General features: G+C 42.4%; 2 protein-coding genes across 4 annotated transcripts in view; one reads left to right on the top strand and one right to left on the bottom strand.

The window, feature by feature from the left end:
* Positions 1-150: 150 nt before the first annotated feature.
* kiaa1143 (KIAA1143 ortholog) lies at positions 151-10,515 on the bottom strand. The gene is made up of 3 exons (XM_068054419.1): positions 10,246-10,515; positions 6,475-6,619; positions 151-3,921 (listed from the first exon to the last, which is right to left on the bottom strand). The coding sequence occupies exons 1-3, from the start codon at positions 10,351-10,353 to the stop codon at positions 3,707-3,709; spliced, it is 468 nt and encodes a 155-aa protein (XP_067910520.1). The 5' UTR covers positions 10,354-10,515; the 3' UTR covers positions 151-3,706.
* A 117-nt stretch (positions 10,516-10,632) lies between these two features.
* Positions 10,633-17,444, top strand: part of kif15 (kinesin family member 15) — an 81,045-nt gene continuing 74,233 nt past the window's right edge. For 2 of the 3 annotated variants that reach the window (XM_068054417.1, XM_068054415.1), the window contains exons 1-3: positions 10,633-10,808; positions 15,288-15,324; positions 16,913-17,099. In XM_068054417.1, the coding sequence (XP_067910518.1) occupies positions 10,790-10,808; positions 15,288-15,324; positions 16,913-17,099 (243 nt within the window). In that variant the 5' untranslated portion in view covers positions 10,633-10,789. Of the gene's footprint in view, positions 10,809-15,287; positions 15,325-16,912; positions 17,100-17,444 lie in introns of those variants that run through there. The other variant, XM_068054418.1, reaches the window with a different exon arrangement.

The following is a 17,444-nucleotide window of genomic DNA, read 5'->3' as shown; positions in this document are numbered from 1 at the left end:
ATGTGCCTTTTAATTAAGAGTATACCATTACAATATTGTAATGATAGATGTCGTATTTTATTAATGAAAACTACCAGACAATTCATACAAGTTGTCCTTCCAAAGATGTAAAACAGATTTGTAGTTCAAAAAAAGTTAACATTGTATCAACTTACATGTTACAAAGTACACAAGAATCAACATTTCAGTCTGAACCTCATGAAGGATAAAACCAAGGATGCAGCTACATCACTGTACAAACATATTCCGCGGCTTCCAAAAAGAAGCCGATACACACATTCCCATGAGAATGGTCACTAGCTTCTAAAGGTGATTCTAGTAAAAGCTCTGTTACTAATTATACAAGCCAACGGTATTGTGCTAACCTCTAATACACAAGACACACATATGCACATATCTTATGGTAATTATTTAAATAATCAATATATAAGGATTCTCAAAATTCTTGGAATAAAACCTACTTAAATGCACATTGGTTAAATATCAGTGGGCTCCCCATTACTTACTGCATGAACCCTTGTGCTTGAAAAGTAGAATATCACCCAGGAATCTCAGATGTAAAACACTACCCAGTGGCCTCTGTTGGAAAGCGGATGCACACAGACATTGGACAAGGCCAAGTGTGGGCTCAGCTGTGACATTCTATGATTCACTATCCTGCCACCACTCGCAATAAAGACTCTCACACAAAATAATGCGCACTTGAGCAGAGTGTTGGAGGGTGTGAGGCACCTGTGGTACTGCAGTCCAGCAAGGATATTGTAGAGAAAACAGGGGAAATGACGGACTAGTACATATGAAATGCACACTTTTTCAGAAACCCAATCCTTCTGTGGGTAACAATATTAAATATTCTGGCTGTAAGTGCACTGATTCAAAATTTTGGATGGGTCATTAAATTATCTTAGTACACAGATTCTCCCTTCTAACAAAAAAATTCACAGCTTTTAAGACAAACCAATCAGAATTCATCAGTGTTGAGCTGCCTACCCAAGCTGTCAATAAGCCCAAGTGACAAGGCACAGTAAGATCAATTCATTTTCAGGGAATATAAATGCTATGGATATCTTACTATCCTGCTTTTCTCCAGTTCTGATGAAATGTCATCAACCTGAAACGTTAATTCTGTCTGTCTCTCCACAGATGCTGCCTGATTGCTGAGTATTTCCAGCATTTTGTATTTTAATTTCAGATTTCTAGCATCTGTGTATTTTGCTTTTGTGACATACATACCCTATTTCTTTGGCTCTGCACATCCCAGTATCTTTTTACCATACCAGTTTGAATGCTGCTGTTGCAAAGTTGAGCACAGTAACACTAAGTCATAAAATGCTTATAACACAAGAGACCATTTGGCCCATCATGTCCGTGCTGGCTTTCTGCGAGAGCAATTTAGCTAGTCCCACTCCCCTACATTTCCCTGTAAATCTTTTCTCTTCAGATAATTATTCAGTTCTCTTTACAAAGCCACGATTGAATCCGCCTCCATCACACTCTCAGGTAGTGTGTCCCAAATCCTAACCACTCGCTGCATAAAACAGTTTTTCCTCATGTCGCCTCTGGATCTTTTTCCAATCACTTTAAATTGGTGTCCTTTGGTTTTCAACCTGTCCACCAATGGGAACAGTTTCTCCTTACCTACTTTGTACAGACCCCTCATGATTTTGAACACCTCCATCAAATCTCCTCTCAGCCTTCTCTTCTCTTAGAAGAACAATCCCAGCTTCTCCAATCTATCCTCGTAACTGAAGTCGTTCATCCCCAGAACCATTCTCATGGACCTTTTCTGCACCCTCTCCAATGCCTTTACATCCTTCCTAGTGTGGTGCCTGGAATTGGACACAATATTCCAGTTGGTTCTAAACAGTGAGTCATGAAGGTTCACCATAACGTCCTTGCTTTTGTACTCTATGTCTCTATTTATAAAGACCAGGATCCCACAAGCCTTATTAACTGCTTTCTCAACCTACCCTGGCACCTTCAATAATTTGTATCATTTTGACTACGGGACAGAAATCTGCAGTTGTAATATAAAGCTACCTGGCTGTGACTTTAAGTAATGTAGCCAAGAAGTAGAAAGCTGATGTGCCCACCGTCTCTCACTTCTTTTAAAAACTAAAATACAAACTATTCAAGAGTGCAATTACAAGAAAATCCTCTCAAAACTAGAGCTGCTGAAATGAGGATGAGAATTTTAATATTGAGGTTTAGCTTAAATAGGACCAAATGTAGGTCAGCGAGCATAGGGGTGATAGACGAACAGAGCTTGATGCAAATTAGGACACAGGTAGCCGCTTTGGATGACCCTAAGTTTATAACGGATGGAATTTGAGAGGCTGGCCAGGTGGACATCTGGATAGTCAAGTCCAGAGGTTGACAAAGACATAGATGAGGGTTTGAGCAGCAGATAAGCCAAGTCAGGGGCAGAGTTGGGTGTCGTTACCGAAGTGGAAATAGGAGCTCTTATTGATGGCACAGACGTGTGGTCGCAAACTCAACTTGGGGTCAAATATGGCACCAAGGCTGTGAACAGTCTGATTCAGCCACAGTCAGTGGCTAAGGCACAGAGTTTGAAGCAGGAGCATCAAACAATGGCTTCAGTCTTTCCAATATTTTATTGGAGGAAATTTCTGCTCATCCAGTACTGGATGGTGGATAAGCAGTCTGATAATTTAGCAACAGTGATGAAATTGAGAGAGTTGGTGGTGAGGTAGAGCTGGGTATCAGCCTGCATAACATCCCACCCAATATTATTTTGCATTGAGGCAAATAGAAAGTGGAATATGTCAGATCTAAAATGGGCAGCTGATCCGATTCTACCAGGTGCCCTGTCGGGCGGGTTTTGCTAAAATTACCCTCAGCTGCACCATAAAAAACAAGAGGCTGCTGCAGGTTTGCTGTTTTTGATTCGCATTCACCAGCTCGTGCTTGGAAGATGCCAGCAGGAGATTACAGCCTTCGTACAGTACATAAAGTATACAAGAATAAAGTTCTACAAATGCTGGAAATCTGAAAAAGAAAAAGAAACAGAAAATGCTGGAAACAGCCAGCATCTGTGGACAGAGAAACAGAGTTAACGTTTCAGGTTGATGGCCTTTCACAGATCCAGAATTTTCTTTTTTTATTTCAGTATGTGTACAACTGTGTGCTAGATTGTAAAAGCAAATATAGGGCAGTGTATCACTTGCGAAGCACATTTTACAAAATAAAATGCTGGCAACGAATTTAATGTTTTTGTTACTTCCTGTCTATTTTTATTTCAAATACATTTTATTTTAATTTCTCGCCATCCTGATTTCATGCACACTTGTTCTTGTAAAAATCCACTCTCTGAAGCCTCACACATTGATTTCAATGGCAGTTAGATTAATAAGTTGCTCAGTTTGGTGTACATTTCAGCTGCAAAAACAATGTGCATTTAAGTAGGCTTAATTATACAAAGAATGGTATTTTTTTTTCCCTGAGCCTCCTCATATTCTTTTCAATGTACCTATATTAATTTAACCAAGCTCTCGACCATGATGGAGGGAAGAAACAACACTGGTCTTACACACTGGATTAGCTATTAGAGTATATGGCAAATACATACCAGCCCTAGTTGCATCATAATGTAACCATATCTATTTGGAGATGTACAGGACTAATGAATTGAGTATCATTAGTTTCTTATTATTGAGAATTAAATGTAGGTAATGTGCCTCTTACTCTAATCATCATCTTCATCATCCTCAAAAGACAGCAAGCTGCAGTTTTTTATTTGCTTTGGTTTGTTCTCTGAACTTTTGGGTTCAGTCCGCTCTTTCTGGTCTTCCTTCTTCCTTTTGCTGGAAGTGGCAGTCAGACCTGCAAACTTGTCATCCGAAGAACGCTTAGCTGGTTTCCTAAACACAATCTTTCCATCCTCGGGTTCTGGCTCCTCAGCTGAAACATGAAAAACAATAAAATTAAGAATAATTAGGAAAAGTATTTTCTTAGGAAGAAAGCCCCATTTATTGCTCAGATTGTGCTCAGAAATGTTTTTTGTCCTTTCTCCCTCTGCATTGTATCCACACTGCTCTTATATCAAAGGCCTCTGGTTTTCCTCAATGGTCAACCAGTGTGCCAACACTTTCTAAAGAAATATTATACGAGAGCAGCAGACTGAGCTGGAGTGGTTACAGGAAAATAGTCTTGCCAATGGATTCCACACAAGCAGGAAACCAAGTGTTTAACCGTCTGATCTTTGTAACATCCTCACCATGAGATTACAGGAATTTGGTCCTAAAACATTATTACTCTCTCCAACTTAAATGACGCTCTGTTGCACCCCACATTGGCTTTTTTCAATGTTCATGGGGTGGCAAGGCAGCAGTTATTGCCCATCCCTAATTGCCCTTCAGAAGGTGGTGGCAAACCGTCTCCTTGAACCCCAAGCAGTACATGTAGTGAAAATACTGTTTGGGAGTGTGTTCCAGGATTTTAACCCAGTGACGATGAAGGAATAGCAATATATTTTCAAGTCAGGATGGTGTGCGACTTGGAGGGGAACTTAGAGGTGGTGGTGTTCCCATGCACCTGCTCGGTGGTAGAGGTCATGTGATTGGAAGGTGCTGTCGAATAAACCTTGGCAAGTTACCGCAGCACATTTGTGAATGGTATACACTGCAGCCACGTTGCACCAGTGGTCGATGGGGTGCTTTAGGTCCATGTGTAGTAGTGGCATACAATAGTCCAAAGCCAAGTTGAAATCAAAAGCACTTTTACAAACATACGAATTAGGAGCAGGAGTAGGCACTCGACCCACTCAATAAGTTCATGGCTGAACTGATTACTCCACATTTCCACCTACCCCCGATAACCTTCCACCCACCCCTTTGCTTATCAAGAATCTATCGACCTCTGCCTTAAAAATATTCAGACTCTGCTTCCACCGCCTTTTGTAATGCTTCGTTGAACTTTTACTATAAATTAAATTCTTTTTCTTCTCTTTCTTTAAAGTGGCTGTGCGGCTGCAGTTCCAGGGCCCACAGCTGTCCTCCGTTACCTCATCCAAATTTTTTTCTGTTAACGAAAGGCGTATGGGGTTAGGCCACAGATCAACCATGATCTCACTGAATGGCAAAATAGGCTTGAGGAGCTAAATGGCCTCCCCCTGTCCTATGCTCCAAGTGGCCGTTTATTAAACAAAAAAACTGAGACAGAGATTTCCCAATGGTTTAATCTGAAAACAAAGCAAGAACTGGACATTATCCAGGCTTGGGCTGATAAGTGGCAAATAAGTTTCGCGCCACACAGGTATCAGACAATGACCATCTCAAACAAGAGAATATCTAACCATCTCCCCTTGACGTTCAATGGCATTACGATTGCTGAATTCCCCACTATCAACATCCTGGGGACTACCATTGACCTGAAACAGAACTGGACCAGCCAGATAAATACCGCGGCTACAAGAGCAGGTCAGAGGCTAGAAATCCTGCGGCGAGTAACTAACTCCTGACTCCACAAAGTCTGTCCACCATCTACAAGGCATAAGTCAGGAGTGTGATGGAATTCTCTCCACTTGCCTGCATGGGTTCAGCTCCAACAACACTCAAGAAGCTCGACACCATTCAGGTCAAAGCAGCCCGCTTGATTGTTTGTGGATGGGTGCCATTCACTCCCTCCACCACCGATGCACAGTGGCACCGTGTACACCATCTACAAGACGCACTGCAGCAACTCACCAAGGCTCCTTAGACAGCACCTTCCAAATCTGCAACCTTTGTCACCTAGAAGGACAAGGGCAGCAGTTGCAAGAGATCACCACCACCTGAAAGTTCCCCTCAAAGCCACACACCATCCTGACTTGGAACTATATCGCCGTTCCTTCACTGTCTCTGGGTCAAAATCCTGGACCTCCCTTCCTAACAGCACTGTGGGTGTACCTGCCCCACATGGACTGCAACAGGTCAAGAAGGTAGCTCACTACCACCTTCTCAAGGGCCATTAGGGATGGGCAATAAATCTGTCCGAGCCAGCGACGCCCACATCCCATGAACGAATTAAAAAAAGCACAATCAGCTCCAAGTCACCCAACACCACAAATTGGACATTTATCGCAGTTCCTTCACTGTCATGGAGTCAATATCCACATAAAGCCATCACTGGAGAATCATCAGTGCAAGGATGGCAGAAGTTCAAGGAGGTTCACTACCACCTTCTCAGGATAACTGATGGGCAATAAATGGCAATGTCAGTCAGACCCCAACCACAAATAAAAAAGTACCTAGTGCACATTTACCCATTAAGCCACTGGAGGACAAATTAGGGTATATACCTTTCAAAATATTGCCAACAGCTGGATCTAGGATAAAGCAGCTCACACCAGAGTGCTGGTAAATGTACTTTTGATACTTTTAATAAACTGCTGTATGAACAGGAAACTGCACACAGCTACAAAAGAAAAGCTGTTAATTGCACGTTTGAGGGTCAAGTACTACACAAGTTACATACGTTTCTTCGAGTTTTCTGCGATCTGTTTGATTTTTGCCGCTTCATCAGCTGTCAAGTCCCCCTGACGGAGAACTACTACCTGTGGCTGCTCATCTTCTAGGTCACTTTGTTCGCTGTCAGTATCAACTGGGGCGAGCTGCTGCCTCTGAAAGAGGGAAAGAAAAATGAATTCAGTTTTAAAATTAGAATTACATGACTAGAGTGACCTTTTACTGCCATTTTACGTTTGTCAATCAAAGCGTGGTGAGGATTTCACTCTACAACACCTCTGAAATCTTAGAGCTTGATTTCGCAGTTGGGGAAAATTTACAGCTCTCACTGCTGACTTCAAAGAAAACTGCCCACAATGATCTAGCGATCTCGGTGGTGTGGATTTCCCCTTTCCCAATGTCAGTCTGGTGCTAAATCAAGGAGCTCTCCAGGCATCTAGCAGTAGTGTTATCATCATGCAGGGTAAGCGGCCAATCACACTAAAGTACTCTCACTGACAGCAAACCAGAAAGTTAAAAGACACTGAATCCCTGCACTTTTAATTTTTTTTACAGATAGTGAAATAAATGACTGGGACATGCACATGGGCTTTAGACAGAAGATAAATAATCAAATAAACATTAAGCAAAATTAAAAATGTGGAATTTATCACAGTGGAGAAATTTGACATTCAACAAATATAAAATTACTCCTTCAAGGTCAGAGAGGTTGTTGAACAGTAATTATGACTTAGTTAACCATTAAAAATCCAATTACACCTCAATGAACAAGGTGTAATTTTTCAAGCGTATTTACAGTGAGACTCAGAACATAAAAGGGCAGGTTTTCATCAGTTCAGTGATTTCTAATTATTTGCAGTCTGGGGGGGAACCTCAGCAGCGCTCCCTCTGAAGAAGTGCAGAATCACTGACAGCAACTTTGGGATTTCCACATTTAACTGTGCATGTGCAGACTGCAGAAGTTGCCGTCAGTTTCAGAGGATTAACAACAGCCAATGCTGACAGTTTCGCCATCATTACTACTGCAAAATCCAAACCATGTGTGAATGGCTCAATTTTTTGTCAAAATTAATTTTTGGCATCTCAGGACTGAGACTGAATTCTTGGTTTCAATACAACAGTACTATGAAATAAATATTCTTTCTTCTTTCTTTTGGGCCTCCTTATCTCGAGAGACAATGGATACGCGCCTGGAGGTGGTCAGTGGTTTGTATGGAGTGACCTCTCCATGGCGCATGATTTGAAAATAAACAAATCTACAGTATAAAACCAAGCAACCTACTCATCATACAGATGCATAGGCTACCCATTTTCCAGGCTGGAAAATCTTGTGGAACATGACAAACAGAAACCACTTAATTGATGCACAGTCGCCTACAAACTGATCTGGAGCAACAGGCATAGCACAATCTTCACTCCATTTTGGTTTTTGATGTTCCTGCAATGGTACTATGCAGGAATAAGGCTTTTAGGTACCTCTGAAGAAAAAATAATTTACATATATATAGTGTCTTTAACGTAGTAAATTGTCTCAAGGTGCTTCACAGCAGCAACCATCAAACAAGATTTGATACTAAGCCACATAAAGAGATATGTAGGAGAGGTGATCAAAAGTTTGGTCAAATAGGTAGGTTTTAAGGAGTGTCTCAAAGGAGGAGAAGAGGCTTCGGGAAAGAATTACAAAGGTTAGGAATAAAAACAGAAAATGCTGGAAATACTCAGCAGGTCAGGCAGCATCTGTGGTGAAAGAAGCAGGGTTAACATTTCAGGTCTGTGACCTTTCATCAGATCCAGAGGTTAGAGCCCAGGCAGCTGAAGAAACACCCACCAATGGTGGAGAAATGAAAACTGGGGAAGTGCAAGAGGCCAGAATTGAAGGAGAGGTGAGATCTCAGCAGATTGTAGGGCTGGAGGAAGTTACAGAGATAGGGAAGGGCAAGGCAATGGAGGGATTTGAAAACAAGGATGACTTTTTTTAAACCAAGACTTTGCCAGACCGGGAGCCAACATATTTACATCTTTCAACCTCCTAAACTTAAGTGAATACAACCCATGTTTACGCAGCCTATCCTCATAATTTAACTCTTTAAGCCCCAATATATTAATGAATCTGAGCTAAACTCCAGGCAAGCCCAATATATCCTTCCTGAGATGCGGTGTCCAGAACTGAATGCAGCAGTCCAGATGGGGTCTGACCAAGGCTCTGAACAGCTGAAGCATAACTTCCTCCCCTATGTATTCCAATACCTTTGAGATAAAGGACAACATTTAATTAGCATTTTGGATTACTTTTATGTATTCGAGAACTAGCTTTTAGATTCAATAGAATGCATACAAATAAGCTTTTTCCTTTGGTGGGGGAATCCAGAGCAAGGGGGCAGAATCTTAAAATTAGAGCTGGGCTGTTAAAAGAGTGAAATCAGGAAGCACTTTTTCAAAGGGTAGTGGAAATACAGAATTACCTGCCCCAAAAGGCTCCAAAGGCAAAGATAAATTGAAATTTTCAATACTGCGACCGACAGTTTTTTAATTAGATAAGGCCATTAAGGAATATAGATCAGAAGTGGGTAAATGGATTTGAGATACAGATCAGCTATGAACGAACAGAATGGTGGAACAGGCTCAATGGGCTGAATGGCTTACTCCTGTTCCTATGGACAGAAGAATAGCCTCCAAACAGACTTTAAATACAAACATTGGGAAAGAGAGAAGTGAGGAACCCACATCTGCAAACTAAAATGATACTGCAGATGTCAGAAATCTGAAATAAAAGCAAATAGGACGAGTCTTGCGACAACAGCGGTGCCAAATTGTGGTTTCTAGTCCTAATCCCCAAACTGTGTCGAGCCAATAGTGGCTGGAACATCAGCATTGATGCAGGTCAGCTGCCTTGTCAATAGTCACTTGGAATCAAAGTCAGGCAGCATCTTTGGAATGAGTTTGGGGGTCACTCCGGTTGCTTGCCCAGAAGGAGCAAGTGGTATCCACCGGTATGTTTTTAGTCTTGTATGAATGGTGCGATTGGAGGGCATAGTGGACACTATGTGTAATATTATTTAATTAAAAAAAAAATTTTTTTAGTTTAGTTTTTTTAGGAGCTGTGTCTGTCTAAGAAGGAACACTTTCTCCTTGTTGGTTTATTAAGAAAAGGAATCTGTGGAGAGAGTAGGGTTAATGGTTCAGGTCGATAATCTTCTATCCAAACTCTGAACTGTTAACCTGATCTTTATCTCTCCGCCAATACTGCTGACCTGCTGAGCGTTTGCAGAATATTTTTTTAAATTTCACACTGAAATTGCTTACTGCAGAAGGAGCAGCGGAGTGGGCAGGTAGTCTCACTGAGGAGTGTGCATGCCAGAGTAAAATAAATACTTGCTTCCTTAAAAAACATTATTCAAACCCTCTTTACATGAAGAACCTCCATATTTAATAGTATTATAATTTAGATGGGGGGGGGGGGGGGGGAAAGAGAACTGATTACTAATTCATTTGAAAAGGGGCCCTTCAACCAAAAAAGCATGAGAACCACTGGGTTACAGACACGAACCATAGAATAATACAACACAGCAAGAGGCCATTCGGTCCATTGTGCCTGTGCCAGCTCTTTGGCAAAGGTTTCCAATCCCGCTCCCCCTGATCTTGCCCCTGTAGACGTTTTCCTCTTTTGCTTTTACACAGGAGTTATCACTTTTAATGAGCGAGATGCATCAAAACAGGTCACCAACCGAAAGACTGAGACTTGGCCTGCTTCGGGGGGAAGCACTCCAGGGGCCGGACTGACCTTGGTTTCTACCGTAGGCCCGGGCTTATAACCCGCATCTTCTTTAAACTTCCTGAGGAAGGCGGGCTCGGCCGGCTTCACGTACGAGACATTGCTTCTTTTACTCATGGCTTTTGTTTATTATTTTGGAAATGGACGTTTCCATCGAAGGCGCTCACATTTGCCTTACGTTCCCGCTCAAAGCCATTGGACAAAAGTGGAGGGGGAAATGGGAACACAACGCCCGCCCACTCTCGCTACATGACATGGCGGCGCCTATATCGCCTTCAACTGTGGGAAGGTAAGGACACAAAGGACGCCCTCGTCACGTGACAATATCTATCACATGGATGGCACACGTACCCGCCCTTCTGGCATCACGTGACCTGCCGCTCGCTGGCGCCCAAATTTAAACCAAACTGCGGCCGCCATTTTGAAGTAATGTTTACAGCGAGGAAGTGAAAATTTCAGCGTTTTTATTTGTGTTTTCTTTTAAATAAAAACAAAAGGAGCCTCGTTTTTTTATTTGGTTGGCATTGTTTTCCGTAATAAAGAGACGGGACTAATGCCTCCAGCTGGTAAAGGTTAGTGTTTTACCTGTGCTTCTCGCCTCCGTTTGTTTGTGTCAGACTGAACTGCGTCGGTCTTTACCCGCTCGCCGAATATTGAGATCTCTTGGGGCTACAGCCTCCTGACCTTTCTCTCCCCCTATCCCCTGCTCCCCTTCACCTAGTAATTTTCACCCTCCCCGCATAAACGTTGTCAACTCAAAAAAACCTGCCGCAATTTGCATTTATATAGCACCTATAACGTAGTAGAACGCCCCAAGGCACTTCCCAGGGGCGTTATTAAAACAAAATTCACCATGCAACCATAAAACCTGGTACAACTGAAAAATCAGCCCTGAATAAGGTTCTCTGATCAAGGTCAGTACTTCAGATTGACAGCTTGGTTCGCTATGGTTTTGCTCTCATAATTTCTATTAGTGTTTAACATTCTGCAGTTAAATTTGTTACTCTGTGCAATATTCTTCCTGGGCTTCCAATTGTAGTGACCCCCACGTTGCTAACTCTGGAGATGGGAATGAAGCTTTTGGAATATTGAGCAGTGTCCTGCATTTGGAACAAAGGCAAATGACCACTGTCTTCAGATGGCTTCACACTGCTTCAGCACTCGGTGCTTGGCTCTCCATATCTCAAGCTCTGATGTCTAATGTGTTGACTGGCTGACCCTGATGGTGGCTGTCAGTGTGTGCCAAACTGTTCATTCTGATTCGCATTGGCTCATAATTTGCTGTGGCAGGGCATCTAATAGTGTCTGCTGTTAGTTAGACGTGCACTTGTATGATTAGTTTTTAAACAATTTTTGCATGACAAGTTGCTGAAAGTGCTGTCAGTCAGGGGATCTGGGACCTGAGTGAACAGGGCAAGGAACTGTGTATATACTTAACCAATCATATTGAATCATTGTGAAATAAATGACACAAGGACTGAGAAGGCGTTTGAATTTGAGTAAATTCAATATCAAATTGGGTACAGAAAGGGAAGTAGAGAGAAAAAAGATTGGATTTAGTGTGGGATGAAAAAGACCAAGGATAAACTTTTAATGTAAAATTTTATATGTTTAAAATCGACAACAATCAAAACCTGTAGGAATGAGACTACAATTGTAATAATTCATTTTCAGTGCCAGAAAAGTTGACTTGCAGCCATTAACACTTATCCTATCGATTAAAAGTGTATTAACGGCCAGGTGAGAAGGGAGTCTCAGGTTCCCCTTTCGCCCCTTCTTTGGTTTGACAGCAACAGGGTTTATCCTTTTTTTAAACATGTTGATTGGACTTACCACCTTGGGGAGCACTTGCTCCCGTTCCTCTAATGTAATTGCAAAAAACCAACTCAGGCAGGTTTTCTTGAGTTAAACAAGAAAGATGTAAGTTTATTACACAAAACACTCTACCCCGGTTAAAATGACTAAAATACGCTACACATTCAGATGAGAATCACACACAAATAGATTACAGAGGGAAAACTGATTTGCTGGTTGGAGTAAAGAACAAAGAACAGTATAGCACAGGAACAGGCCATTTGGCCCTCCAAGCCTGCGCCGATCTTGATGCCTGCCGAAACTAACACCTTCTGCACTTCCGGGGCCCATATCCCTCTATTCTCTTCCTATTCATATATTTGTCAAGATGTCTCTTAAACGTCGCTATCGTATCTGCTTCCACCACCTTCCCTGGCAGCAAGTTCCAGGCACTCACCACCCTCTGTGTAAAAAAAAAAACTTGCCTCGCACATCCCCTCTAAACTTTGCCCCTTGCACCTTAAACCTATGTCCCCTAGTAACTGACTCTTCCACCCTGGGGAAAAGCTTCTGACTATCCACTCTGTCCATGCCACTCATAACTTTGTAAACTCTATCATGTCGCCCCTCCACCTCCGTCGTTCCAGTGAAAACAATCTGAGTTTTTCCAACCTCTCCTCATAGCTAATGCCCTCCAGACCTGGCAACATCCTGGTAAACCTCCTCTGTACCCTCTCCAAAGCCTCCACGTCCTTCTGGTAGTGTGGTGACCAGAATTGCACGCAATATTCTAAGTGTGGCCTAACTAAGGTTCTGCAACATGACATTCCAATTTTTATACCCTATACCCCAACCGATGAAGGCAAGCATGCCGTATGCCTTCTTGACTACCTTATCCACCTGCTTGCTCAGGTGGATGTAAAAGATCCCATGGCACTATTTTGAAGAGCAGGGGACTTATTCCCGATGTCCTGGCCAATCTTTATCCCTCAAATCAACATCACAGATGATTATCTGGTCAGTGTTACATTGCTGTTGGCATAAATGGAATTTTAATGCAGTTTTAAGTCTCAAGTCCTCAGCTGATGTATTCCTGAAGTCCTCGCTGAGCCATGTCCATGGTTGTGGGCTTGCTTCTCTCAGCGCTCCTGAAGGCAGAAGAAGGGTTTGATTCTTGTTCCCTGGTTGCTGGCTGAGGCGGTCTGTATGCTTGAGGGGCTTTCCCAGTTGCAGCGGGTCTTCTCTTGATCTTTATTGGGAAGGGAGGGAGAGAGAGACCTGTTTTGTTGATGGCTTTTCAGTTACTTTCTGTTTGCTTTCTGTGCGATAAAGCTTACAGTCTCTCCAGAGCTCTGCAGGCAGTCACATGATACCATCAAGCCCCTTTGTTGTTTTAATGAGGTCTTTCTGGACTTGTCCCTGAGATTCAGGGTGCTACACCTCAAGCTATCCAGTCACACTTGGAAGGGGGTTGGCTCTTTCAAAGTCAATGGGTGTAGATGGCCTTGACAGCTGTGCTGATAAGGCCATTCCAGGTAATTTATTTACCAAGACCACCCCGTTGTTCTGGCTGGGTTGAATCAGACTTGTCTTTGATCTTTTGCTGTTTCAAATATAAATTGCAGTGGCCAGCTAGGCTGCCAGTTTACCTTTAAAAGCAAGTTACTTGTAAGAAGTTCCAGTAAAAGTCTAATGCAAGATTCCAACTGATTAAATTAATATTTCCCATTTGGCATATAGGGTTTTCATGACCGTACTTAAAAGTGAAATGGGAAAGACTTCACTTTCTTAGGCGAATTTAGTTTGTATGTTACATAAATACAACAACTTTCACACCGATCAATACATTTAAATGGTGAGGTTAAAATAAACCTGGATTTTTTGTAACTTTCATGACCACTGGGCATCTTGACGCGCTTTACAGCCAATGAAGTACTTTTTGAAGTGTAGTCCCTGTTGTAATGCAGGAAATGTGGCAGTTAGTACGCACACAGCAAGCTCCCACAAACAGCAATGTAACACTGACCAGATAATCATCTGTGATGTTGATCTGAGGGATAAAGATTGGCCAGGACATCAGGAATAACTCCCCTGCTCTTCAAAATAGTGCCATGGGATCTTTTACATCCACCTGAGCAAGCAGGTGGGGCCTCAGTTTAACGTCTCACCCGAAAGATGGCATCTCCAACAGTGCGGATCTCCCTTGGTATTGCACTGGATTGACGGCGTTGATTTTTGTGCTCAAACCCTGGAGAGGGACTTCAACCCGGAACCTAGTGACTCAGAGGACAGAGTACTACCAACTGAGCCACAGTTGACACTATATATAAACAGGGAGATGACATTTTTGTGAAGTTAATGGTGGAACAGGGCATCTCAGACAGCAGCATTTTGATTTCCATATTTAACCTCTCATCTGCCTTCACCTGAAGTTGCTGTAGCATTTATGCGTAAATAACAGTGGCATTAGTCATTATTTTGACAGCAAATTATGGGCCATTTTGTCTGAACAATTGCCAAACTGCTGTGGCTTAGTCCACTTGATAAAACACAAGCCCCTGGGCCATTTGTACATGGTGTTGCAATACTACCACTACTTTCGTATGATAGGAAAAGCTTGTATTGAGATGTCTAGTTTGACTATCCATTCAATGGCCTCCTGAGATGCTGAGTGGAGAAATGAGGTGCTTTCCGTGATGGATCTTAGTGGGCAGGTTGATGTGATGTGTTTCATGGTCTGGGACTCATGGAATCGATCACACTTCAGGTTGTCCCTCGTCTTCCACTTATGGAGCAGATAGCTGCATAGTCCATGCCCTGTGCTCATTCGGTTGAGGGAGGTCGAAGCCAGGGACCTCTGCTGTTGGCTTAGTGTTGAGATGCTGGTTCTTTATGCTGCATATGTAACACGACTCTGTCCATCTGGATAGTGGGTTGATACCAGCAGTGTGAATATTAACTGCTGTTTCTCAGAATGGCTGGTGTGATTTTTAGCGCTTTCTTGGTGCGTTTTTCAATTCTTCGTGAATAGGAGATCAGTGTTGCTCGTGACTGTTTTCTTCTTGAGCCTGTGCTGTGGTAAAATGTGGCGGAGCCTTTTCGGCGTCAGGGTCAAGGCGGGCCTCTCCCAGAAGAATTTTCCGGGTCGCCTCGCCATGACCCCCGAGGTCCGAGGGCTGGTCAAATTCAGCCCTCTGACTTGCTTTCTATTAATAACCTTTACAAGATTGCAGCTGACATGTTATGTGTTTCTTCAGGGGACGTGATTGATGTGCCTTCTGTCCAGTCACCAAGGTAAGAAATGATTTTTGAATTAAACGTGTAATAAGTCATGCAGAGAAATCAGTGGTTTGCATATCTTATACCTGTTCACTTGCTCTTTTAACTTAGGAGTTGCAAGTAGGATTTGAATGAAGTGAAACATTCATACAATGTCTGCTAGAACTGGGAAGATGCAGTTGCTCTACTTTGTTTGTATTTGCCAAACTTGGCACTGCATCAAATAAATAGTGCCTCTACCCTCTAGGCTGGGTCAGGAACTAACTTTAAGACAAATGCAAAATACTGCAGATGCCAGCAAACTGAAATAAACAAAAATGCTGGAAACACTCGGGTCAGGCAGCATCCGTGGAGAAATAAAGAGTAAACGTTTCAGGTCGATGTCCTTGCACCCAGATCTAGAAAAAGTTTGAGATGTAACAGGCTTTAAGCAAGTACAGAGGCAGGGAAAGGGGGAGCGGAGGAAAGAACAAAAGGGAAGGTCTGTGATCGGATGGAAGACAGGAGACAGTAAAGGCAAATGGGATGATGGTGCAAGGCAAAATGTGATGGTAATGGGACAAGTAAAGATGGATCCAGAGGAGGTGTAAATGGGAAAAGTAGAATCATACCAACAGCTGCTGTCTGAAAAAGTGAGGCAGAGGTTATCATCTGAAATTGTTCAACTCCGTTTTGAGTCCAGAAGGCTGTAAAATGCCTAACTGAAAGCTAAGGTGCTGTTCCTTGAGCTTATGTTGAACTTCATTGGAAGAATGTAAGAGGTGAAGGACGGAGTGGGGTGGAGAATTAATATGACATGCAACCGGAAGCTCGAGGTCATGCTTGCGAATTGAATAGAGGTTCAGAATAACTTTATTCAGATGTTTTGGGGCAGATAAGGCCATAGGCATATAAGCACTCCCCTCTCTCCAATGATATAAATTATGAGTATGATTTTTATAGTTAAAGGAGGCTTGCTGGTATCTTCCCAAGTTGCTGTTCTTTGTGTGTTGGTCAACGAGTGTCTGCATGCTTTGTTATCCTTACCTGATATCCATCCATGTGTGTGTCTGTCAGCAGAGATTGCTGGACAACAATAGAGCTGTGATTGATCTATCTGTCCTTTATCTCCTTTCGTCTCCTCTCTACTTTCTCCTTTTCCCCCATCCCCTGTCCTTTCACTGAGGGCAATCAGTCTAATGTTAGTGAGTTTATTGCTGATGTTGCTGAGAGATCAGTGAACTCAGGCCAGATCAGGAATTGAACCTGGGTTTTTCCTGGGCTGAATTGCCCAGCACTCCACAGAGCAATTCATTTATGTACTGAGCAAATGGGATGCTCACAGGACTGAAACTTTAATTTGAAAAACATTGTTTTTCATCATCAACGACTTATTTTCACTTTCAATCATTTTCATTCCATCTTAGAAATCTTTATACAGTGCATGGTTGAAATGTCTCTATTTTCATCTTTAAATCAATTTATTCCATTTTGTTCTTAAATCAGCAAAAGCTGAAACCCAAATTAAATGTAGTTTGGCAATATTGGAGGTACTGTTAGACCACTGCTATTGGCAATGGGTGAATTGGAGGGTGCTGTGTGACCTGAAGTTTTGTCACTGCAGTGTTGAAGGTGATTCCATCAAGGTCTATGTAAGAGTGCGACCACCAGCGAAGAGCACAGAATTGTTTACAGATGGAGACCACGGGCTGTGTTTGGCAGTTACCTCATCAAATACTATTCGTCTCAGTTCAAAACCCGAACCCAAGATTTTCACATACGATCATGTGGCGGATATGGACACCACTCAGGTACAGCAGGAATAACATGAAACTTGGAGTTCTACAATGAGCATATATCTATTTTAATGCAGTGTTGTGGACAAATGATGTATAAAGAGGAAGCATGATTGCTTCCTCTATCTTTTTAAGTTCTTTACCACCCCTGACCCACATCATGTTGCTTTTCCTGACTACGGGGCCAGATAGGTTACTGATCACATGTTTTGATTGCAGTTGACTTGGCCATAGCAATGTTGGTGAGTAACAAAAGTTGATTTTTTTTTTAATGCTGTTACTCTTTCGCCCTTTCCTCCAACTCACACCCTATTTTGTATCTAGTACCAAGCAGTCACTTTATTTCAGCCTCTAGTGCGT

This window comes from Heterodontus francisci, chromosome 2 (genome assembly GCF_036365525.1).
Source record: "Heterodontus francisci isolate sHetFra1 chromosome 2, sHetFra1.hap1, whole genome shotgun sequence".
Lineage (NCBI taxonomy): Eukaryota > Metazoa > Chordata > Chondrichthyes > Heterodontiformes > Heterodontidae > Heterodontus > Heterodontus francisci.
Note: the sequence above shows the minus strand (reverse complement) of the source record. Positions and strands in the feature narration are given on the sequence as shown.